The sequence below is a fragment of the Portunus trituberculatus genome, chromosome 34 (genome assembly GCF_017591435.1).
Source record: "Portunus trituberculatus isolate SZX2019 chromosome 34, ASM1759143v1, whole genome shotgun sequence".
NCBI classification, from domain to species: domain Eukaryota; kingdom Metazoa; phylum Arthropoda; class Malacostraca; order Decapoda; family Portunidae; genus Portunus; species Portunus trituberculatus.
In genome coordinates this window covers 1,120,001-1,145,000 of record NC_059288.1, presented here as the reverse complement: position 1 = coordinate 1,145,000, position 25,000 = coordinate 1,120,001, and the positions used below count along the sequence as shown (strand labels likewise).

The 25,000-nt window shown below is 40.2% G+C and overlaps 4 protein-coding genes and 1 long non-coding RNA gene across 5 annotated transcripts in view; 3 read left to right on the top strand and 2 right to left on the bottom strand.

Annotated features, from left to right (window-relative positions):
- Nucleotides 1-2,188, bottom strand: part of LOC123512830 — a 6,242-nt gene extending 4,054 nt beyond the window's left edge. The window contains exons 1-3 of the mRNA XM_045269438.1: nucleotides 2,048-2,188; nucleotides 264-665; nucleotides 1-49 (exon numbers count right to left, since the gene is read on the bottom strand). The exon at nucleotides 1-49 is cut by the window's left edge and continues 101 nt beyond it. Of these exons, the coding sequence (XP_045125373.1) occupies nucleotides 1-49; nucleotides 264-654 (440 nt within the window). The 5' untranslated portion in view covers nucleotides 655-665; nucleotides 2,048-2,188. The remainder of the gene's footprint in view (nucleotides 50-263; nucleotides 666-2,047) is intronic.
- A 292-nt stretch (nucleotides 2,189-2,480) lies between these two features.
- On the top strand, nucleotides 2,481-14,888 carry LOC123512828 (centromere protein J-like). Its single transcript, XM_045269434.1, has 2 exons — nucleotides 2,481-2,516; nucleotides 9,139-14,888. Exon 2 carries the CDS (start codon nucleotides 10,124-10,126, stop codon nucleotides 13,859-13,861), a length of 3,738 nt encoding a protein of 1,245 aa, XP_045125369.1. The 5' UTR covers nucleotides 2,481-2,516; nucleotides 9,139-10,123; the 3' UTR covers nucleotides 13,862-14,888.
- Nucleotides 9,238-9,759, top strand: LOC123512541 (caltractin-like). The gene has a single exon (XM_045268968.1). It carries the CDS (start codon nucleotides 9,238-9,240, stop codon nucleotides 9,757-9,759), a length of 522 nt encoding a protein of 173 aa, XP_045124903.1.
- Nucleotides 13,871-18,042, bottom strand: LOC123512832. Its single transcript, XR_006677199.1, has 2 exons — nucleotides 17,499-18,042; nucleotides 13,871-15,300 (listed from the first exon to the last, which is right to left on the bottom strand). It is a non-coding gene; the product is annotated as an uncharacterized LOC123512832 (long non-coding RNA).
- A 2,115-nt stretch (nucleotides 18,043-20,157) lies between these two features.
- The window catches only part of LOC123512827 (ubiquitin-like protein 3), an 88,598-nt gene continuing 83,755 nt past the window's right edge, over nucleotides 20,158-25,000 (top strand). Inside the window, exon 1 of the mRNA XM_045269433.1 lies at nucleotides 20,158-20,480. Coding sequence (XP_045125368.1) covers nucleotides 20,451-20,480 — 30 coding nt within the window. The 5' untranslated portion in view covers nucleotides 20,158-20,450. The remainder of the gene's footprint in view (nucleotides 20,481-25,000) is intronic.

Below are 25,000 nucleotides of genomic sequence, written 5' to 3'. Positions count from 1 at the left end.
GTGTGGGTGTCCAGCTTCTGGTACTTCTCAGCCACTAGCCGACTCCACACTGTAACACATGACCACATCAGGTCATATCAAGTCACATGCCAAGCAATGTTCACCTACAATGGATGACACACTAAAGATGAATGAGTAGAAGAAAAGTATGAATTGTCATCAATATCTTCCATCCCTACATATGCAACTTCTGAAACAAAAAATTGCAATCCAGTCTTCCCAAAATGTTAGAGTACAACACAGAACACCATAACACAACACACCCTTCACTGGATTGCTTCCTCCTTCCTTCCTTTCTTCCTGTCTCTTCTCCTTTTCTGCCATATCACTTGCTAGACCTTCTTCTTTAGTCTTCTCTTTTCCTTCCTTTGCCTTGCTGCTGCTCAGGATCTCCTGTTGTGGCTGGTGGGAGAAGTCCTTGTGCAGTTCTTTCAACCACTCCTTCACCTGAGGATCACTGGCATAATCCCCTGGGTCCCTGCAGCCTAAAGTGTGCCCAGAGGAGAGGCAGCGCAAGCCAGACTGAGGCTTAGGGCATCTCTTGAACCACAGAAGGTAATGTGTGGCCTTTCTTGTGACTGTGCTAAAAGGCAGAGTAGCTGGTGACCTAACGCCCCAGAGGTCAAAGGTTCTTGGTAGCACCCGGAACAGCATGGTTAAAATACCTGTAGAAGGGGAAAGTTACACAAGGTATGTTCAGGTAACTTCTAAACTTTTAATTAAATAGTTGTCATGAAATTATTGATAGTGATAAAAGAGGAGGAAATCATGGAAATAATGTTAACCTGCTATTTTTTTGTGACTTCATTTCTAGGGAAAAATATGATCCTTTTCAAATCATTATCAACATAATGATACAATCAGCAGTGTAATGAAAGAACAGTGTCAATCTAAACCTAACCAAGACTTAAAATGAAAACACTAATTTTTTCAATATTATCCAAGGAGGATTTTGTAGGTACCATAGGTATGAAATGAAAGATTAGAGGAGTATGGAATGATACCTTTCCTCACGTGAGTATTCTTACCTGGTGGGGCTGAAACCCCTAATCGGATAATGAAAGGAAATGAGAAGCCACACTCTGCTGATGTACTACTTTTAGCTGAAAGTATTTTCTAGGATGAATTTACTAAATTAAATAAATAGCTGGAAAGTGCATCATTAGCAGTGATGAATACTTCATTGTGACTGGCAAGCTTAATCAATATAATCAAACAATGCGTCCCCGGATGAGCTTCAATATAAATGTTCAAAAGTTTTAATATCACAAGAAAAAAAGGTCTGAAGGAAGATTATTCTGCAAATTGACATATCTCATTGAGAAAAATCTCCATCTGACCTCAATCTGTGACCTAGTATGATATATCTTGAAGTTATGGGCCTTGTTCTGTCCATAAATGGCCAAGGGAAAAGTTTATCATTAGAGGCATATCATGAAAAATTTTCCAGTATTTAATGATATCATGCCTGAGCAATCTCTACTGAAAACAAGTTGAGAGCCTTTCAAAGTTAGTGGTAATTCACACTCTCTATTCCATTAATCTCTCTGGACCATCTTCAAGCTGCTTAAAATCACTGACATATTCCAAATTCTAAAGTGATGCTGCACATTCAAGGAGAGGGCGAATATGTGCAACAAAAGGGGGAAGTATCAGTGAAAAGAAATAAAAGAAAATTACAGAATGCTAGGAGGAAATGTAATTGCACAACGATCCTCTTCAGAGAATGCTTCGGAGCAGATATCAAATATGAACTGATTAGTGAAGTGCTAGTTTAGGGAAGAAGAGAATGAGGGCTACATGGAGTGTTCTGGCATGGCAGCTATCTCAGAAGCCACCTAAACATTCAGCAACTGTGTGATTAGCTGGATGACAAGTAGTAACACTATAGCAACAGAGAAACAAGTCAATCCAGAGGAAAACTACAAAAGCAGCAATACAGTCTGTCTTGGATGACATGAATCTCGTGTTTCAGATCCTGAAATAAACAGTTGTGGATTATTCATATGAGACACTAGAAGACTGAGACAGTGAATCTTTTCCTTACCATGAACTGTCCACTTTAGTCAACTAAACACTCTACAGCAGAACACGTTGAGGAGCAGTAGGTAACCCAAACAAGTGTCCAGAAGGCTAGCTAGTGGCATGGTTCACTTTTATTTTTATACGTTTTTGCTGGATTTAACCACAAATTCAAACCAAAACAAACAAGAAGCTGATGTTGAAATGGAGGAAAGAAGATGATTGTAGTAGTGAAGGAATAATTGTCAAAAAGATAGTAGTCGTATTGTAGTAAGTATCAGTGTCATGTGCCCGTTACTATACATAAAATTTCATTTTTCATATATTTCTCACATTATTTTTTACTGTATGACATATAGACGTGAAGACAAGGATAGATCATAAAACTTATGTAATTAAGCAGAAATCACTAGTCAAGCATACGAACATTTGTTTTGGTCCCGCCCGCAGCGTCTTGTCTTCCCAGTTCCTTCCCGCCCTTACCTCTCCCACAGGTAACATTTTCTTTCCCTGTCACCCACACCTATACAGAATAGATCCATTAGCATATACCACTCTAATGCACTCACCATCATTCTGCCATCACCTCACAGTGCAACACAGTGTGGGTTTTGTCAGTAGGATGTGATAATCTTTGTAATATGTCTGCTCCATCAAGTGGTTGTCGTGAAATGTGACAGTTTAATAATTTTTAAGTGTTCCCATGAGTTTTCCAAACCTTCCACGAGGCAGGGGAGGTCATGGGCATGGTAGGTAGGAATGAGAGGTGATGCAGGATGCCATATGTTCCGAGATGTTGTGATGTCGTTGCTTGGTTACCGAGACAGATGCGACTTGGCGATTTATTATTATTATTATTATTGGCACTTAAAGAGCACGTCCCGCCCGCTCTCCTCGATTTCCGGTTCCCCCTTCGCAGCTCTTCTACCCGGCTGATTTGAAGCCACGCTATTAGCTAACAAGAGAGAGAATAAATGGAGAAGTAGGGATTAAAACGATAATAAATGAGGAAATGGAAATGAAATAGGATATACAGGAATAACGAGATATAAAGAAAAATGTACAATGAAAAAAAATGGGTAACAAATAAGGGGGGATGGGAATAAAACAGGAGATGAAGGAAAACAAGAGAAAGAGGGATGAATGAGAGTAAAACTTAGGGAGATAAATTGAACAAAGGGATAATAAATGGAGGAACTTGGGAAGTACTTTTACGTCTCAAGACAGCATTTTTTTTTTTATTTATTATTTTTTTTTTCTTTCTCTCCTACAGGCAACTTTGGTATTGCAAGGCATAAAAGTAATCAAACGCACACACACACACACACAAACAAACAAAAAACAATGGTTGCCGTCTCGGGACAGCAAAGTTGCCTGTAGGAGGAGGAAGGGAAAAAAAAAAATTATGCTGTCTTGCAACATAAAAGTACTTCCCAAGTTCCTCCGTTTATTTTCCTTTGTTCCTTTTATCTCCCTAAGTTTTACTCTCATTCATCCCTCTTTCTTTCTCTTGTTTTGCCTTCATCTCCTGTCTTATTCCTATTCCCCCTATTTGTTATTCATTTTTTTTGTCTGCTGTTTTATTACCATTTCCTCCTATTGCCTGATTTGTTATCGTCTTCATTACCATTTTTTATTCCCTCATTCGTTATCCTCTTCCCTTGTCCATTATCCCTTTCTATCCGCTGTTATATATTATCATTTTCTCCTATTTCCTTAGTCATTATCATATTTTCATTTCATTTTCTTCCTATTCCACTATTCATTATCCATTTTTCTTTGTTATTCCTATCTTTCCTGTTTTATTTGCATTTCCTCCATTTATTATCTATTTTTTTTCTTTCCATGTCCTGTTTTAATCCCCACTTCCTTCATTTATTATCTCTCTCTCTCTCTCTCTCTCTCTCTCTCTCTCTCTCTCTCTCTCTCTCTCTCTCTCTCTCTCTCTCTCTCTCTCCCCCCCTTGTTGACCAATAGCGTGGCTTCATATGTGTGATGTCAACTCAGCTGGGTGGAGGAGCTGCTAAGGGGAAGCCAAGCCTCCTCCTCCTCCTCCTCCTCCTCCTCCTCCTCCTCCTCCTCCTCCTCCTCCTCCTCCAATTTTTCTTTAAAACTATGCACATTCATTGCTTACACCACTTCTTCACTCAAACTGTTCCACGTCTCAACACATCTTTGTGAGAAACTATATTTTTTAACATCTCTCAGACATCTTCCCTTTCTCAGCTTTTTACTATGCGATCTTGTGCTTCGAATGTCATATTCTTCTCTCATGATCAGTTTCTCATTATCCACTTGGTCCATTCTGTTGATCAATTTATAAACTTGTATCAGATCCCATCTCTCCCTTCTCTATTCCAGGGTTGGTAGATCCATAGCCTTTAATCTCTCCTCATATGTCATCCCTTCAAATTCTGGAACCATTCTTGTAGCCATTTTTGTAGTCTCTCCAACTTCCTTTTATGTGTTTCTTTTTATGAGGGGTCCACACTACTCCTGCATATTCCAATCTGGGTCTTATTATAGTACTTATCAATTTCTTCATCATTTCTTTGTCCATGTAGTGAAATGCTACTCCAATATTCCTTAGCAAATTATATGTCTCTAAAATTCTATCAATATGGCTTACTGGTTGATTGTTTTCTTCCATCGTCACTCCTAAGTCCTTTTCCTTTTTACTTTCTCCAGTTCTACTCCATCTCCCATCTTATAGATTCCCAGGTCGTCTTTCACTCTTTCCCATTTCCATGACATGGCTTTTGTTCACATTGAATTCCATTTCCCACTTTTACTCCATTCCCAGATCTTATTTAGGTCTTCTTGCAGTATTTCACAATCCTCTTTTGCTTTATAACTCTGCACAGTTTCGTATCATCTGCAAACAGATTTATGTAGCTGTTCACTCCTTCTGGCATGTCGTTAATATAAATGAGGAAAAGTATTGGTGCCAATACTGACCCCTGTGGCACTCCGCTTTCTACTGCTCTCCACTTGGACTTCATATCTTTAACTACCGTCCTTATTTCTCTCCCCCTCAAATAATTTTCTATCCATCTCAATGTGCTTCCTTTTAAGCCACCCTTCTCCTCTAACTTCCACAGTAATCTTGCATGTGGCACTTTGTCAAACGCCTTTTTTAAATCCAAATAAATACAGTCAACCCATCCTCTCTCTCTTGTACTCTATCAACTATTCTAGAATAGAAACTCAATAAATTAGTTACACACGACCGTCTTTTCTAAAACCAAATTGGCTATTTGATATTAATTTGTTGTCTTCAAGGAACTCGATCCATTGTTTCTTTATTATTCTTTCACACATCTTGCATATTACACTAGTTAGTGATACCGGTCTGTAATTTAAAGGTTCTTCCTTCCTTCCGCTCTTATATATGGGAACCACCTCAGCTCTTTTCCATTCTACTGGTACTGTTCCATTTTCTATTGAGCATTTTATGATGTTGTATATAGGACTTGCTAGTTCTTCCCTACATTCTTTCAGTATTCTGCCTGAGACTTCATCCGGTCCCATTGCCTTCTCTTCATCCAGTTCCTTCATTAACTCTTTTATTTCAAGCTTGGTTACTTTAATCTCTTTCATATAGATTGTCTCTCTATTACCCTGTGGCCTTTCAAATTTGGATTCCTTAGTAAAGACCTCCTGGAATTTATTATTTAATAGTTCTGCCATACTTTTGGGTCTTCCACCATCCCATTCTCTCCTTTTAACCTTTCTATTGTTTCTTTTGCCTAATTTTTCCATTTATGAATCTGTAGAACAATTTTGGTTGCTCCTTACATTTTTCGACAATGTCCTTTTCATAGTTCTTTTCCTCTTCCTTCCTCACCTTAACATATTCATTTCTCGCTGCCTTGAAGTTTTCCTTATTTACTGGATTTCTATTTCTCCTCCACCTTTTCCATGCTCCATCTCTTTTCTCCTTTGCCCTAGCACACCTTGCATTAAACCAATCTTTCTTTCCTTCTTCTTTAGGTCTATATTTGGGACATATTCCTGACTCATGTTTTGTATATTTCCAAAAATAAGTTATACTTCTCTTGCACTGTCTCTGATTTTTCCATCTCCTCCCAGTTACGTTTTAAAATAGTTCTTGAGATTCTCAATATCAGCCTTTCTGTAATTTAATCGGTCTCCTTTGTATGAATCGTCTCTATCTTCCTTTCTCTCTTCTATGTCTATTTATAATATTACATGGTCACTCTTTCCCAATGGGCACTTATATTTTATATCATCATTCATTTGTATACCCCTTGTAAAAACTAGGTCCAATCTCGCCAGCTCATCGTTTCCTCTGAATCTTGTGTTTTCCTTTACTCTCTGGTCCATCATATTGTGTATCATTAGGTTCAGGAATCTTTCTCCCGAGGCTTCTTCCCCCATACCACTTTCATAATTTTCCCAGTCCACTTCTTTACAATTGAAATCTCCTACTAATATCACTTTTCTCCTTTCTTTAACGATTCTCGTTAGACTCCTTATTGTGTCATCTATCATGTCTTTATATTCTTGATTGGTCCATGAATTTGTTTTTGGTGGCACATATGTTACAATGATTGTTAACTCTTTTTATTAATATGCATCTTAACATACAGTACTTCTGCTTTTCCTTCCCACATTCCACTTGGTTTATCACTATCTCCTTCCTTAACATTATCATGACTCCTCCTCCTCCTTTACCCTCTCTGTCTCCTCCATACATTATACCTATTATCCAAGTCTATTTTGATTGCCTCATTTAGTTTCATTTCAGCCAGGCATACAATATCCAGTTCTTCTTTCTTTATGTAATCTCTTAATTCTAATTTACTTGATAAAACCCCATCTATGTTCGTATACATCATTTTTAGTCTCTTGCCTTTATCACTTTTAGTTAAACTTGTTCCACTTTTTTCTCTTCCTTCTCGTTTATATACCATTTCCTTATCCTGCCTCCTAGAATTCTCCAAAAAAATGTCTTTTTTTTTTTCCTCTTCTGACCTTTCATTATTTTTTTCCCTTACTGCTGCTGCCAGTTCATTGTATCTCTTCCTTTCTTCCTTATTTCTATTTTTCTTGATATATATATATATATATATATATATATATATATATATATATATATATAAATATATAAATCACCTGAAAATCAGCCTTATCTTTCTTATCTTGGACTCTCCATGCTTGTACTTCTTTTTTAATCACGTTCTGTACTCTTTCCTCTTCTTTGTTTACTAGATCTTTCAGCTTCTCTTTTTCTTTCTCGGCTTTACCGAGTCCTTCTTCCATCTGCTTCTTGTAGTTAGCTACTTCCTTTTTCAGTTCTTCGTTTTCAGCTCTTAGTCTAGCTTCATTTTCTTCCACTTTTTTTTATCCTTTCCTTAATGATTTTTGAAACTTTTTGCTGTTCTTCATTCTCTTTCATTTCCATACTCTCCTTTATCCATTTATTTAATTTACCTTCAATAGTCAACACTCTTAAATAGTGAAGTATTTGCCATATCAAAACCTTCGAATGCACTTACTCCCTCATCAACATATTCATCTTCTTCTTTCATTCTTTCCGTAGTCTCATACCTGCATTTAGATGGAATCTCTTTTTTTACTCATAATTCTCTAACACTTGATTTCATGAAAACGAGTCTACACTACTCGCCCAGGCCACTGCAAATACTATACAACAGGTAGTGAAGATCAGCTGATTCTCGGAGCGACGGCACTGCATCCTTCCTCGACCGCGTGTGTGTGTGTGTGTGTGTGTGTGTGACAATGGAATTTTAATCCCTGCCCCACCGTCCTCTGACCTGGCTTGACCACTGTTTGCCCTCTCTTCCTTTCATTTTATTGGATATAATGAATTACTCCGGGAAACAGTAGTAATAAAATAAAATAAAAAGCAAGGAAAGAACAGAATGAAGAAAAAAATGTGAACAGATTGAGAAATATATATATATATATATATATATATATATATATATATATATATATATATATATATTTCTCAATCTGTGAAAGACAGGAAACATGAAATATTGATAATAAAGATGATATTTACTTAAAGGGTATTGGAAGTAAAAGCAGCAGTAGTAGTAGTAGTAGTAGCAGTGATGGTGGTGATGGTGGTGGTGGTGGTGGTGGTAGTAGTAGTAGTAGTAGTAGTAGTAGTAGTAGTAGTAGTAGTAGTAGTAGTAGCAGCAGCAGTAGTAGTATAATCATTATCGTCATCTCTATTTCCATCATCAATATCACCACCATCATCATCATTATCAGCATTATTATTACTACTTTTATTACCAGCATATCTTCTTGATGGAGAGAGAGAGAGAGAGAGAGAGAGAGAGAGAGATGTGGGAGGGAGGGATGGAAGGGTAGAGAAATTAACTTCTACTACCTGGTGATTAATCATATTATTGGCCTTCCTCCTGGATTTGCTGTGCTACTTGTATGCTTTAGCGTTCACTTCTGGTCTTGCTAGGAGCTGAGGCGATAGTACATACCTTATTGATTTTCATTATTGTTGGGGTTGTTCATTGGAGGTAAAGGAACTATCAAATGTGATTGGACCGTTTAGTACTAATGTTGATTAAGATTGGTAGATGGCAGCAGTATTGACTGTAAAGAAATGCAAGCTGAATAGGTCTGCCTTGGCAACCCCTCTATGTGTGCCAAAACTAATAGAAAAAAGTGACTGACAAGTTACCAATCTGATCAAGATCATGAATCCCACAGTGGGTTTTAAGATTGGCTGTCTTGTTACTGCACAGTAAAGTAAATTCTATTCAAATTTGGATTTAAACTGCCGTATTTAGTTGAATTAAACAATAAAATTGTTTTTGAAATACAATTAGATTTTTATATATGAATACATTATCCTTATTTATGTTTTTGAATCAGTCCATCATGTGGACTTTTTTGTACACCCATCAACCCACTAAGCCTTATTTTATATCAAGTTATGCTAGATTTTGGAAAAGAATTAGCTATCATATTATTACCCATCTTCCATAATTTACTCCTGTCAGAACATCATTTTGAAATTAGTTGTTAAAATATATGACTATAGATGAATTTATGTGTTTATATCCATGGTCAAAACATGAGACACAGTTTACCTTGCAGGGACACACTGTCAACACCCTGGCACTGTTGGCCTGAGCCTTGGATCCTGCTGAGGGGTGGAGGGACGTTGAAGAGGCAGAGAGAGCAGGTGCCTTAAGGATGACCACACAGTACAAGCGTGCATCCATCAGCAGTGTGGGCGGCAAGAGGCGGTCAGGCAGCACCAAATTTGAGTTGACTGATGAACAAAAGACTGACATCAAGGAAGCATTTGACCTTTTTGATCCTAATGGCACTGGCACCATTGACCCCAAGGAACTCAAGGTGGCTATGAGAGCCCTTGGGTTCGAACCAAAGAAGGAAGAGATCAAGAAGATGGTGGCAGAGATTGACAAGGACGAGAGTGGTAAGATCAGGTTTGAGGAATTCCTGCACCTCATGACAATCAAGATGGCTGAGAAGGATGTCAAGGAGGAAATCCTGAAGGCCTTCAAGCTGTTCGATGATGACAACACTGGCAAAATCTCCTTTGCAAACCTGAAGCGTGTGGCAGAGACCCTCGGGGAGAACCTGACTGACGAGGAGCTGCAGGAGATGATAGAGGAGGCAGACCGCGATGGGGACAATGAGATCAACCAAGAGGAGTTCTTTCGTATCATGAAAAAGACGAGCCTTTACTGATGGAATGCTCGAGAGGACTGCTTTGTACTCTTCCCTGTCTCTGCATCTCGTCTTTGTGTGTGTATGTGTGCGTGATTGCATCTGTGCCTCGCTTCCTATTCAGACTGATTTGTTTGTACTTTGAGGTGAAGAGTGAAGTTGCACAGCCTGCAGCCCCTTCTGGAATCTCATGGGGCAGCATGAAAGGTAACTGTGGACTGAAATTCATAGTGTTTTTCGTGTAAACTAGTGTTTCGTTTTGTGCGACTGAAGAATTACAAATTATTTTTTTATGCCAAAGGTTTTCTAAGATATATTTTTCTTATGTACTGTTTTTACTTTTGTGTTTAATTAAGTTGTGCAAACTTGTGTGTGAAATCTTGCAATGGCCAGTCAAGGGGATGCTGTGGCTGCCTCGGTGACACTGGAGGCAACTGAACAGGACCTGGAGAAGCCGTCACCCTCCCAGTCCCTCCTGCAGAGGCTCAAGAGTCTGAGGGAGTGGCAGGAGAGACAACGAGAGGAGCTGATGCAGGTACTGGCCCACTCCATGCCTCCCAAAGGATCATTCCTCACCCCTTTGAAAGAAGAAACTCCTGCACAACTTTCTGAATCTGCAGTGATAGATCATTCCACACCTCTCCATTCAATGCCTCACAGGATGGAGGATTCTCATACCACTGTGGAACTCCCTAGGGCAGAAGCTGCATCCCCTATTATCCTCACACCTCACCACTCACCTGTACAGTCTCCTAGAAATTTCCCAGAGAAGGTGCAAGTCCAGCCAAGGCAGCTTGCTGACAAACAAAGTTTAGATGAGCTGGACCACATGGTTGCTGTAACAAGATCAAGCCATTCCACTCAGACACAGCAAAGCAGTGAGTGGCAAGCATCACCTCCCACATTAACTGGACATTCTGTGGTTTGTAACACATCTGATCCTGAACACAGTGACTTAGAAGGTGATGAGAGGAGCATGACTGAGACACTCATACCCACAGGTGCTCAAGAAAGGATTGAAGATTCTGCTTCACTCTCCCCTCAGGATACCAATGAGTACATAAATGAGAGCATGGAGGACTTATTTGGTTTAGAAAAGCAAAAGCCATACAGTTCTGAAAAGTACAAGTCTCCAGCACCAAACAAGGAGTGTACAAGTAAAGGAACAACACATTCAAGTGAGTTGGTGAGGAACTTTGCCCCCAGCAAGTCCTTCTTCAGTACCATGAGCCAGCAGCCTGAGGGAGGAGCTGCAGAGGAAACACCAAGACCCAGACACAAGTTCCTGAGGAAGGGTCAGGGTACTTCTAGGTTTGGCTTGAAGCCCATGAGGTTGAAAAATATGTCAAAGAAAGAGCCAGCTGCTGAGTCAAACTTGCCTCCTGATGCAGCAATGCAGAATAATGCTGATCTTCCCCACACAACCTCACCCCCAGTTCTTACTCCTACAAAGAGACATTTTAGATTACCCATGCAAACCCTAAAGCTTCAAGAAGTGCTGCAAGTGTCTCCTCCAGAGAGGGAAAGACTGAATGGTACAGACGAACCAGTCCATGGACCAGTGCAGCACAGAGCCTCACTAGCCGTGGCACCCACACAACCCTTGGCCCAACATCTCACCACCAACCCGCCAGGACCACGTGACGTGGAGAAACAACAGCGGAAAGAGGAAGAAGAATTGTCTGCTTTTGAGAAACTGGAAGAATTAGCAGAGGATTCAAGCTTTTCCTCAAACTCTTCCACAGTGTGGCACCTGCTGAAGCAAGGACAACAGTCTGCTTCCTCCACCCCCCTGCGCACCCCACCCCCATTGGCCTTCCAGGAGACCCCAGTGGTCGGCTCTCTTGGCATGCAGTCCAAAAACCTTGGGGCCAAATCTCCGTTCCTTGTTAGGAATTTTACAAACAGCATGGTGCCTGCAACCAGTGACCCTTTCTCACAGCAGCAGCCAGTGGCAGTGGATGTGAGGGAGGTGCTGGCACAGCTAAAGTCAATTGTCAGACTGGAGGGACACAGCATCAGTGATGTCACTGAGTCAGACATCCAAACACTTCTAGAGGGGTGTAGTAGTCAGCAGCTGTGTGATGCAGCACATTCCACCAGCACCCCAGCACTGCCCAATCCTCTTCCACCTTTCCAGACTGGGCTCCATCATGTCCACTTTGCCAGCCAGGGAGTGCAGGTTATGGAATATGAGTTGTCAGACAGTGAAGGGGAGGATACACTGACAGAAGCTGCTTCCCTTGACAGTGACTTGATCACCACCTCAGACTTGGAAGCTCTCACACAGATGAGTGTCAGAGGAGCACCTGATACTCCTTACAGGCAGCAACAGACTAAGCCATTCAAGGCTAATAAGAATGAGGGTGACAGCTTCTCATCAAGTGAAGTCCCTCTCTCAGAACAGGTGACAACACCGGGCCGAGAGGCAGTTGTGTTAACATACTCCCCGCCTCCACCTCGTCCTGCACAGTCTGCCTCCAATTACATCTGGTCCATTTTTGGTAAGGAGAGGGATGCAAGGAAGCAGTCTGTACTCAAGGTAGCTCCAAAGAAAGTCAAGAAGAAATGCCACCAGCAGCCACTCACACCAGAGGAGACCCAGAAAAGTGTGGCAAGTGCTGCACATCCGGACCCAGATGTAGAAGCCAGGCAGGAGCTGGAGGTACACAAGACATTGCTTCTTGCCAAGGTTGCTGAGCTAGAGAAGGAAACTAATCTGTTCAAGAAGGAGAACTCACAGCTAAAGAAACTCCAACAACAGGTGCAGGAGGAAAGACAGAAGCTGGAGGAAGAGAAATGCAGACTGGATAAGGAAACAGCGACTGAGAGGAGGAAGTTTCAGGAGTATGTGGACCGTGAGAGGAATGCTTTGTGGAGGGAGAAGCAACAGGTTCTTCACAGACCTGCCCTGGTGACACAGCCTCAGGAGCAGGTGATGGAGGTTGTGCATCTTAGAGAGCAGATTCGAGAGTTAAGGGAGGAGAGGGAGAGGAAAGAATCACTCCATCAGTTTGCTGTCAAGAAACTCACTGACAGGATCAAAACTTTAGAAAATGAGAATAAAAAGCTAAAGGAACAGCACAAAGCTCTGCAAGACCTAGAGAAGGAAAATCAGGACCTTCGGCTTAAAGCTAATCAAGTTATGGCAGGGGGAAAGGCCAGGACAGCCACACAGCCCCCAAAGCCCTCTCGAGGAAGACCAAAGCCAGGCACCAGATCCAGAACTGTTGATGGGGTTGCCAAGGCATTAGACAAGATGACCAAACCCCAGCCACTCATTGTCAAGGAGCCACAGGGCAGTGCCAGCAAAGCCAGCAAAAGTAGAGAGGATGTGGTAAATAATAACACAAACACAGCAGCCAAGGAGAGTGACGAGGATGTCTTGACCAAACAAGATAGCAACACCAAGGCTGAATCCTCTCAAGAACCAGCACCTGTTCTCAAGACCATACCAGTTACAGAAGATCTCTCCAGTGCTCCAGCTGATTCTGCAAGACACGTTCAGATCTCGTTACCAGCATTGGCAAGCCTTGGGTGCACAGAGGAGGATGGGCTGGAACACACTGAGAGGGTGAGGCAGGATGGCATACGGGAAGTGATCTATGCCAATGGAAACAGGAAGGAGATTCACCCAAATGGGGAAGTGACCATTAGCTTCTACAATGGCGACAGGAAGGAGATCCATGCAGACCGGACAGTGTACGTGTACGGCAGCGACCACACCAGCCACACCATGTACTCCAGTGGTAAGGAGGAGCTCGTCTTTCCCAACGGACAACAGGAGATACGCTGCCCAGATGGCTCCTCAGAGATCTCCTTCCCCAATGGATCCCGGAAGTCGGTGCTGAGTGACGGGACAGAGATCTGCACCACCAGGGATGGATCAGTTGTGCGTACCAACCCCGACGGCAGCCAGGTCTTTGAGTTCCCCAGTGGCCAGAGGGAAGTGCACCGCGGCGGAGTGAAGCGGAGGGAATACCCTGATGGAACTGTGAAGATCCTGCATCCCGATGGAAGGACCGAGACTCGGTACAGCTCCGGGAGGACGCGCATCAAGGACAGGGAAGGCAATGTGGTCCTGGACATCCACACTAGTCTGTCTTCTCCTTTGTCTTCCTGATGTGTTGTGTCATGCCATGTCTGTCTTTCTTTCTCTCTGCCAGCTACTCTTGTCTCATATCTCGTCTTGTACACGCTACTCTATTGGTGCAGTTAGTGCATTGAATCTGCAACTTGACCTTTTACCTTACAACAGGTATTGTTTGCATAATATTCATGTTGATTTTTTTATTGTCTGAAAATACGGGAACAATTTTATATGTAATATTTTTAACTATGTGGTAGGAAGAGTTTATCGATATCTTAGAGCATTAGTTACTTTTGAGGTTGGATTTATGGATGTAGGAATTGATTTGTAAATGGATGAATTGTTCTGATTTGCTTGCTACCTCTGTTTTTTTCTGCACTTCTGTGTTCCTTCTTGTTATGTCGAGCAGAAAGGAAGTTTGTGAAGCACAGTGTCATTGCAGTCTTGGATCTGCTGTTGAGTACACACTCTCTGGGCAAAGACTAATCTCATTTCTTTGAAACTTACCTTCCAAGTTAGACAAGTGATTATTGCAACTCCTTATGTTTGAGTCAGGACATTTTCTTTTCATTTCTTGCATTAGCTGTTCCACAACTCCAGCAGTTTGTTAGTAAACAGTCATACCTTGCAGACAGTCTTATTATCTGTGCTGTGCGAGAGGGTTGGTACGAAGAAAATTTCCATGTGAGGCACAACTCATGACTAGTTTGACCTCAGCCCACAAGTGGCTTACCTCAGTAAAGGATTGCATGTTGTGTTTGGATGACCATTGTTTTGTTGACTGACCTGATCTGTGTTGAGGCTTCCACAAGCATTACCTTCCAGGAGAAAGCATAATTTATGTATTAAGTAAATACAGCTTTGATATTTCTGATTGTACTTGTGTTCATCAGCTTATTTTGTTGTGACAGAATATCACTGGCTAATTAATTGTTCTGCACTGTGGAGAGTTAGTGAGAGAATACACATAATTGTTTCCCAATGGACTTGATCTAAATAACCTATTTTTCTGTGACAGTGGCAAAATTGAAATAAAAATCTATTAGTAATTAGGACAATCGTTCTTTATTTAAATATTCACAATATAATATAGGGAAGTATGTCACTGCATTAATATGCATCCATTGATTCGAGGAATTACATTTCAAAACAATGAAACAAAGCAGGAATGGAAGGGTGGACTACCTAACTCCTGGCATATGAAGCAAATTGAGAATGGTTTTGTTCAGGAGTCCAGATCCATATAGTGTAGATGCTCATTGGTTTGTCCACATGTTAAGAGTGTGAATTTAAAAGCTTCAGTGTCCTTTGTTAAGGAATACAATGCATGTATCATTATCCACCACCATGGAACCCTTTGGAATAACAGTTCCAACACATCTCTTTATCATTGACTCTTCCTCAATATCCAGCGTCTGGTTAGTGTCCATCCTTGCCGTTTGTCTTGGGTGGTGTGTGAGCAAGTCATTTGCCTGAAAGAGAGAGAGAAAAGTGTACCATTCAGATCATTGTAGGATGCCCATCATTCATCAGTTACGATCTTTTCTGGAGGTCCAAAAGTGAAAAATAGATCCTGAAGGTGATTAAAACCTGGTCTACAGATTTTGTGCAAAGTATGCAAATATTTTGACTAAGTTAGTCAAAGTAAGAATACATTTATTTTCAGTATGTGTTTCATCAAAAGTTCAAACCAAATCCATTTGCCAAGGTAATTTCTTTTGATTAGCTTGTTGGAGCAATAGTGTTGACTTTTTCTGAATGCTGATAAATCACATTCAACTTACATAGTTACATCCTACTTTACACATATCCAGTAAAAGTACTACTGATCCCCATATAAGCCTGCCCTCTGATTCCACATCCTCAAATAGAACTAATTTTTCTTGTTGTTAGAGATGACTCTTTCCAGCCAAGTGGGCATCTGCTTCTTTGGGTTGCTGAATATATTGCATCTGATGCCAAGTGTTCTCAGAAAACATGAGAAGCTTTCCTATGAAGTCATTAGAGAATGCTCATGTACAATTATAATGATATCTATGTCATCTGACATTGCATACTACCCGAAATAAACACATTTTTTTTCCATCATTTGATGGAGTGAATGTTACAGTATGTTTAGTTGGCAAAGTATTCCTAGATACTGTAGGCACAAACAACTACCTGACAAGTGATGGTCCTTTAGTTTGGACATAGTTATACGTAGACTAGAATTATGAAATGGTTTTTTAACAAGCAAGCAGAATTTCAGTGGAGTAGAGGAATGGTAATTTTTTTTTTTTTTTTTTTTTTATGCAAGAGGAAAGCTTGCCAAGGGCAACTAAATATTAAAAAAAAATAAAATAAAAAAGGCCCACTTAAACTACAAGTTCCCTGAAAGTTGGTAAGGAATTAGCCAGAAAACAGGGACAAATGTCTTGAAACCTCCCTCTTAAAGGAAGTCGTCATAAAAAGATGTAAATACAGAAACAGGCAGGGAGTTCCAGAGTTTACCAGAGAAAGGTATGAATGATTGAGAATACTGGGTAACTTGCACTAGAGAGTTGAACAGAATAGGGGTAAGAAGAAAAAAGTCATGTGCAGTGAGGCCACAGGAGGAGGGGAGGCATACAGTTAGCAAGATCAGTAAAGTAGTTAACATGAAATAGCAATAAAAAATAGAAAGAGATGCAACATTCTGGCAAAGAAAGAGGCTGAAGACAGTCAGTCAGAGGAGGGGATTTGATGAAACAGAAAACTTTTGATTCCACCCTATCTAATAAAACTATGTGAGTGGAACCCCCCCCCCTAACATGTGAAGAGTACTCCATACAAGAACGAATAAGGCCCTTGTAAAGTTAGCAGTTGAAGGGGTGAGAAAAACTGGCAGAGATGCCGCAGAATGCCTAACTTCTTGAAAAGCTTTTTTAGCAAGAGATGAGATGTGAAGTTTCCAGTTAAGATTATAAGTAAAGGACAGACTGAGGATATTGAGTGTGGAAGAGGGGGACAGTTGAGTGTCATTGAAGAAGAGGGGATAGTTATCTGGAATGTTTTCTCGAGTTGATAGATGGAGGAATTGAGTTTTGAGGCATTGAACACTAGCTACTAAGTTTTCTCTGCCCCAATCAGAAATCTTAGAAAGATCAGAATTCAGGCATTATATGGTGTCCCTGCGTGACCTGTGGATTTCCTGAAGGGTTGGCTGTCCCTGAAAGGATGTGGGAAGATGTAGGGTGGCATCATCATTGTAGGATTGGATAGGAAAAGAAGTTTGTTTAAGGTCATTAACAAAAAATTGAAAGAGTGGGTAACAGGACAGAACCTTGAGGAACATCACTGTCAATAGATTTAGAAGAACAGTGGCTGTCTACCATGGCTGCAATAAAATGGTTGGAAAGGAAACTTGAGATAAAGTTGCAGACCAAAGGATAGAAACCATTGGAGTGCAGTTTGGAAATTAAAGCTATGTGCCAGACTCTATCAAAAGCTTTTGATATGTCTAATGCAACAGTAAAAGTTTCACCGAAATCTCTTCGTACCCAAATTCCAACCCACACACCGCATACCGACCAAACGAGTATGACTGTGAGACAGGTATGTACATGTTACATTATGTGAGGCGACTGAAATACAATAAAAACACAATCATAGAGTGGCATGTGGGATAAGCGCGACTGAAGAACGAACTTACGTATATACGTTGGGTACGTTGGGTGTTAACTATGAACTATGCACGGTACGTTATGAAGATGACGATGTTACTGTATTCTCTGTGGTAGCTTGCTGTGGAGCGGTCTTTGTGGTAGCCTGCCGTGGTCTGCCATACGGACTTAGTACAGGGCATGGGGCAGTGACCTCACTCGCGGACAGTACCCTTTTATCCACGTGGACAGGACAGTCAGCGTTTCCACCATGTAAACATCTCGGGGTGAGATTCACTAACGCTCTCTACTTTAGCATGACGTACGAAGAAAAGATGAGAGTCCATACGAACTCCCCGTAAAGCGATTCACTAATGGTTTAAGGTCGCCATCTTGGATACTTTCATTTCAGCTGAGTTTCACTTCTCTGGTGGTAGTCTGTCTCCACTAGATGGCATTTTTGCATGGTTGACATTTTTCTTTCAGCCATTAGCAGGGCATTTTTCTCGAGGGACATTGATCAATCAACAGCTAATAGAAATAAATAATGCGTCATAATCACATGATACAAGAGACAGCAGCGTCAGTGGAGTCCAAAAGGGGGTTACAAGATAACATAGCCCATTGCCAACTCGGCTCACTGTCAACTCAGCTCATCTACACCAACTCGGACCAGTGTGTGTACCAACATGACTCATTGTGTATATCAACATTATCAGTAATAGAAAGTATGATCTACAAGTTACGAAACATATATTTATTACTTCATTAACGTTGATGAGTTTAAAAGATGGGAATCAGCTACTGCCAAACATTATATATGTGTACAAGTGAAATAAAAGCCATTCTTACATTGCACTATCACAGTGTAAGGATCTCTCTCTCTCTCTCTCTCTCTCTCTCTCTCTCTCTCTCCATTTGCAGTACGTCACTACTAGGCACTCACACCTCCCAGATCATTCTTTTACACTGTACACATTATTGCCAAAAAGTCACCAAAAAGGTATTAGCACTATCACTGAACATCTTTCTAGATTCACTGTACTTGTACATATATCTCAATCTCCTTCCCTCCCCAGGCCACTGTCATATGATAATATCGCTTACAATTAGCCTACATATTTTACTCCCCTTTTCAGCTGGTACTATATATCAATGAATCACGAGGGGTGGGGGCGCATACGCTGGGGGCGGGGAGAGAGGCGTCTCCTCACCTACCCTATGGCGCCACTCCAGGGCCGTTACGCCTCACGAGTCTCCATGCAGGCTCCCTTCCCGTGCCAAGTAACTCCCAGCAAGAGACATCGACTTGCCACCGCCATAAGTTCTGTGGACGTCCCTTAATTGGCCTCCTCCATGCTGGGTTATTCCTTTCGGAGACAACCCGATATGCAGGATCAGCTTCCGGGTAGCGTGCCACATGCCGGTATAGTCAAAGTTGGCATTGACGGATTATGCTGGTAATCAGCCTCGAATCAGTCTCACGAAGCAATCGCTGATTTGACACACAGTCATACCAGCGGTACCCTATGATCCTGGGAAGGCATCTAGTACCAAAAACATCAATTCTGCTACTATTATGTACTAATACACTTGTATTTTCATATATATATATATATATATATATATATATATATATATATATATATATATATATATATATATATATATATATATATAGTGTCTTTCATCGCTTCTCAGGCCACTCATGTGCTATTGTCACCTGTAGTTCTTTATTTAAATCTACTTCATCTTCTAACCTATGGTTTCGTCCGTGCTTACCACGGGGATTTTGTAGTGGAGAAAAGGCGCTTATAGGGCAGCCGGATTACAAAACCTTGCGGGGTCCCGAGAGAGTACTTAATTTTTGAGGTACGTACAAAGTCTAAATGTTTAGTGAATAACTCTTAGCATAGATACGGACTTCTTAAGGACTTAAGAAATATGTAACTGTTTAGTGAATCCTGCCCCCGGTCGTTATCGCTCTCTCTCTCTCTCTCTCTCTCTCTCTCTCTCTCTCTGCCAGGCGGTAACAACAGTATATCGAAGCAAAACAAATATCTGAATACTACTACAACAAACTGAAAGTCTGAGCCATAAAATGTAGATCCTGTGAAAGATTTCTGGATATAAGGGACGTAAAGTACCTACCTGCATAGGTAGACTGCTTAATAACATGCGAGACTTTAGTTTTCCATCGTGGATCATTAATTACCCAGTTTATTGTAAAAAAAATAAACACACAATATCCTTAAAGAAAAAAAAAAAAAAAGAAAAGAAACGTCGAGACGTTTAGGTTACATTAGTGTTGTATGGACAACTTCCTAGGTGGGTAGTGGTAGAGTGATAATGGTAAAAAAAAAAAAAAAGTAAATATGACTTTACAACAGAGCATCATTATTTTCTTAGAGACTTATTATTCATAATCTGAAGTATTAGCAGTAAGACGAAATAGATAAAAGCTCGGACGAATTTGTACCTAGTAACATTAGAATTAGATAGTAAATATCAATAGATTACATACGACTTTTCAACGGGGCATCAACAAATAATTTTAAAACAAAATAATGAAGCTGAAGTGCCATAGATAGATAAATATATAAATAGAGACTTTGTGATAGATTCGCAGCTGTATTGGGGACAGTGTTGGAGTGGGTGAGAGGTGCCTGTGGCTGTGAAGGGAGTGCGCAGGTGCAAAGACGGCCATTTTCTCTCTGTGTAGCTTTGTCCGTGATGGGAGGAGGACGTGTTGAGTGTGTCCGCTGCGCTGCCAAGGTTCATGGCTCTGCTGGGTTGTGATCTGCATCATTTGGAGTGGTTCTATACCGGTTCTATAAGCTCTCCCTCCTGTGCCGCGGCGTGTGCAGTGAAGCAGTGATGTGAGTGGTGGCTGGCAGTGTCCGGAGCAGTGATCGTTTAGGCAAGGGAGTTTTTCCAAAGGCCACTCGGATTACAGGCCCCCGATCTTGACCCTCTCTCCCCCCACCATACCTGCAGGAAAGATGGGGTCCAGAAATATACCCAGCGATAAGGTAAGCGTTGGTTGGTGTGCCTTCTATGCTTATTGTTATTTCAGGACCTACTAACCTAAATTTTAAGTACGTATATTTTCGTTGTTGTGTGTGGATATTTCGTATGTGCACTAATATCTTTGTTTCTGTCTCATCCTCTGTTGTTTTGTTCGTATTCGTGGTTTTTTTGCTACTCTACTTAATGTTATTGGTGTTTGTAAGTATGTTTGTGATTTTTATTTATATTGTTTTTGTTTATCGATATTGTTATTTTAAGTATTTCTGTTCATCTTCGACAGTTATGGGTGTATTTTCACTTTATTTGTTTATTTTGCCAGGGAAGGTTTGGGTAATTTTATGGATCTGTTCTTGTTTGCCTTTTTGCGCGTTTGCGGATTCTTTTTCCTTTATTCAACCATTCTTCTCCTTTATTCTTTTTTGCCCAAGTGTCTTTATCCATAATCAGAAAAAAAACGTGCATTATTGGTTAATTTATTCATGCTTTCTTTGGGATCACTAACCTAAATCTGTTAATACATATGTTTCTCCATCTATTTTTTTTATTCCTTTCTCTTTTATTGTCTATTTCTATATATCTAAAGAAATATATATTATAGTATCAGTTGTGTTTTTTTTTTTTTAAGTCACTTTAAATGTAAGTACGCCCTTTGTTTTCTATTTTTTTTATTTTACTTATTTAATTTTATTTTATTTAAACGGTTGTGGTTTTCTTGTAATGTGAAGTGATGGCGCTAGTTCATTGCGAAGGAAATGAAGACAAGATTAAAGAGAAAAGTGGAAGGGAGAAAGATAAGACAGGAAAACCCAGTATGTCGTATGTTGCGTCCTTTTGTAAATCCCTTATCATATCTTTCTCTGTCTCCTATCTCTATTTCCTAGCTAAATGTCTGTTCTCTTTGTACATCAGAGAGAGAGAGAGAGAGAATAACGGTACAAAGAAAAATAGAAAATATTTTTGTTTTCCTCTCCTTTTCTTCTGAGCATTCGTGTGTGTGTGTGTGTGTGTTGAATGAGAAACAATTCAGTGAAGAGAGAAAACAAAAACATCACAGCTGCTTTAAAAGAGAAATATGTGTAAACAAGAGGCAGTGTTTTGATGCATAATTTTGATCCCTGGGATTTCAAAGAGTGGCAGTGGGTGTGTGGATGAAGGCAGGGTGTGTTTACGTCTGTAGGGAGGCAAAGGAAGGGTTGGTGTGAGTGTTGAGGTGGTGAAAACAGCCTGAGCAGGGCGTGTGGCTAGCGATCTTTGTTCAGGCTCTCGTAGAAGAGTGTCATGGGGGGAACGAAGGTACAGACACGTCATATTCTCTCTCTCTCTCTCTCTCTCTCTCTCTCTCTCTCTCTCTCTCTCTCTCTCTCTCTCTCTCTAATGCGTTAATTGCAATGAACTACTAGAGAATGACTTGCTTTCTTTTTGAGAGAGAGAGAGAGAGAGAACACAAGGTGTTACATGCTTCATACCTTTAATGTCCTTGATACACACACACACACACACACACACACACACACACACACACACACACACACACACACACAAACCACTGAATTCTTGGACTTCAAAACCTTCCTCTCTCTCTCTCTCTCTGGTCATGGTTGTTTTGTGGCTGAGTTTAAGTCCAAGGGTGTAGTAATGATATCTCTCTCTCTCTCTCTCTCTCTCTCTCTCTCTCTCTCTCTCTCTCTCTCTCTCTCTCTCTCTCTCTCTCTCTCTCTGTAACAACCGGATTTCTTCTGTCCTTGTACTGTATTATCATTTTTTTTAATGTATATTTTTTCTGATATCCTGTGATTAGTAGAATGATTTCTCTCTCTCTCTCTCTCTCTCTCTCTCTCTCTCTCCTTATCAGCTTCTTCAAGGACTCTGGCTCAGTAATGTAGGTTGTACAGAAACGGTTAGGTTATGTTGCTAATACTTCGCTTTCTCCTCCATTGTTTTGGTTATAGTAGTAGTAGTAGTAGTAGTAGTAGTAGAGATAGTAGTTGTAGTAGTAGAGGTAGTAGTAGTAGTGGAGGTACCTAGTAGTAGTAGGTGTGGCTCTTTATTTTGTGAGAATCTTGCTTGTTTTGTCTCCTTGTATGTAGATATCTTTTTCGTAGTAATAGTAGTAGCAGTTCTCTCTCTCTCTCTCTCTCTCTCTCTCTCTCTCTCTCTCTCTCTCTCTCTCTCTCTCTCTCTCTCTCTCTCTCTCTCTCTCTCCAGAGATTCATTGTTTATCACGTTCTTGCTATCTTTCATTTCCTACACACACACACACACACACACACACACACACACACACACACACACACACACACACACACACACACACACACACAGACAGCCATACATGTGGTTTCCCATTAAAAAATCCCCACAATCTTACTTGTCACGTTTTTTTTATTTTATTTTTATTTTAGCTTTTTTTCTTTTGATATCTCGTGTTACTTTTCTTTTCCATTTCTTTGCTTTTCTTACAATCCATACTACTACTACTACTACTACTACTACTACTACTACTACTACTACTACTACTACTACTACTACTACTATATTTATTTACTTATTTTCTTCTAATAACCGTTGTTTTAAGAAATAGAAAAAAAAATAGTAATAGTAGTTGTGGTAGTAGTAGTAGTAGTAGTAGTAGTAGTAGTAGTTTTATTTCCCCTGGTGATATAAGCAGCTTACCTCAAAAGCAATTAACAGATACACAATAAATGCAGATTATAATTATAAGAACATAAATGGAACAGTAGCAGCAACAACAACAACAACAACAACAACAACAGTAGCAGCAGCACCAGCACCAGCACCAACAGTTCTAGTAGTAGTAGTAGTAGTAGTACTAGTAGTAGTAAAAATTAAAGGTATTTGAATGTACTTTTAAAACACAAAATAACAAGGTCACTGGTACTTGAAAAAAGATGAATAAATAAAAATAAGAGGTGGCATTTAGATATCAGTAAGGATGTTTTTTTGCTCAGAGATACTTGAAATATGAACTGATAAGCGATGCACTGATTAGCTGCCTATCAGTGTGTGTGTGTGTGTGTGTGTGTGTGTGTGTGTGTGTGTGTGTGTGTGTGTGTATTACCTAGTTGTATTTACCTAGTTGCATTGTACTGTGTTCAAGCGGGGCTCATAGTGTCTTGTCTCCATGTCTCTTTTTATCCAATTTTTCTTTAAAGGACATTATGTGCTGTAACAACTTCATCATTCAATGCATTCCACTTTTCCACCGGTCTATGTGGAAAACTGTATTTTCCAGTGTGTGTGTGTGTGTGTGTGTGTGTGTGTGTGTGTGTGTGTGTGTGTGTGTAACTGAATCACACAAGGCCTGGGCTATCTTTGTCTGCTGCTTTTCTATAATTAGGTACTGTGTTTTTTTCCTTGCCTCTGTAGCTTGCAGGCCACTTTAGTTACTATTTATATATTCTGTTGGAGGAAAAATGTGTCCTTACTTTATATTAATTGGTAAAACATTTAAAGCTTCCTATTGTTTTATTTTTGTTTATTAATTCATATAATTAATTAGTATCTAATCTAACCTAACCTAACGTTTGACTATTCATATTGTGTATTTACGTAGATGTGCCTTACAGGAAAGGAGCTATGCTCGTGCTGTCTCCTTACCTGTAATCATCCAGTTTAGCCTTAAAGTCATGAATATTTCTTGCTTGAACCATTGTTTCACCAAAATTGTTCCATGTTTCTATGCTTCTGTTTGGAAAATTATATTTCTTAATGCCTCTTCTACACGCGGTCTTTTTCAATTTCATGCTGTGTTTCCTTGTATTTGAGTCCCACACCAATAGTCAACTGTGTCCATTCCCTTCCATGCCCTGTATACGTACACCAATTAGGTCTCCTCTTTCTCTCCTCTGTTGCTATGTCGGAAGCTTCATTATCTTTGATCTGTCCTCATACGTAAGGCCTCGCTAACTTGGTATCATTTTGGTTGCAGCTCTTTTTCTTTTTGTGTGTGTCTGTTTAATAATAATAATAATAATAATAATGGATAATAAGGGGTATATTAAAATTGCAATAAAGTACGTACTGAAAATAAACAAAGGGGATTGATTACTCGTGTGTGTGTGTGTGTGTGTGTGTGTGTGTGTGTGTGTGTGTAGGGATTGGATATGACAAAGAGATAACAAGCTGTAGTGAGGAGTTGACAAATAATAGGCATAGGATAGTTGTCACTTGAACCAGCAAGATTACAAGGGACAGGGGCTGATAGTGAGAGTGGAGAGAGATAGTGATGAGGTAAACAAACTGTGATAGGAGGCTGACTGATTGTGCTGGATTAATTACCTTGACCAAACATGAGTTATTGATAGTGACATACAGATAAACAAACAGAGAGAGAGAGAGAGAGAGAGAGAGAGAGAGAGAGAGAGAGAGAGAGAGAGAGATTAATAGGTAGATAGTGGATATGTATAAGTGGAAAAGTGTGGAATTAGGTTAGTGTGTGTGTGTGTGTGTGTGTGTGTGTGTGAAAGTAATGGACTAACCTATACCAGGAATGTGACTCACT

What these genes read in the sequence shown, in the direction of transcription:
- LOC123512541 (XM_045268968.1), top strand. Translation starts at nt 9,238, where the DNA reads ATGACCACACAGTACAAGCGTGCATCCATCAGCAGTGTGGGCGGCAAG.
- LOC123512828 (XM_045269434.1), top strand. Translation starts at nt 10,124, where the DNA reads ATGGCCAGTCAAGGGGATGCTGTGGCTGCCTCGGTGACACTGGAGGCA.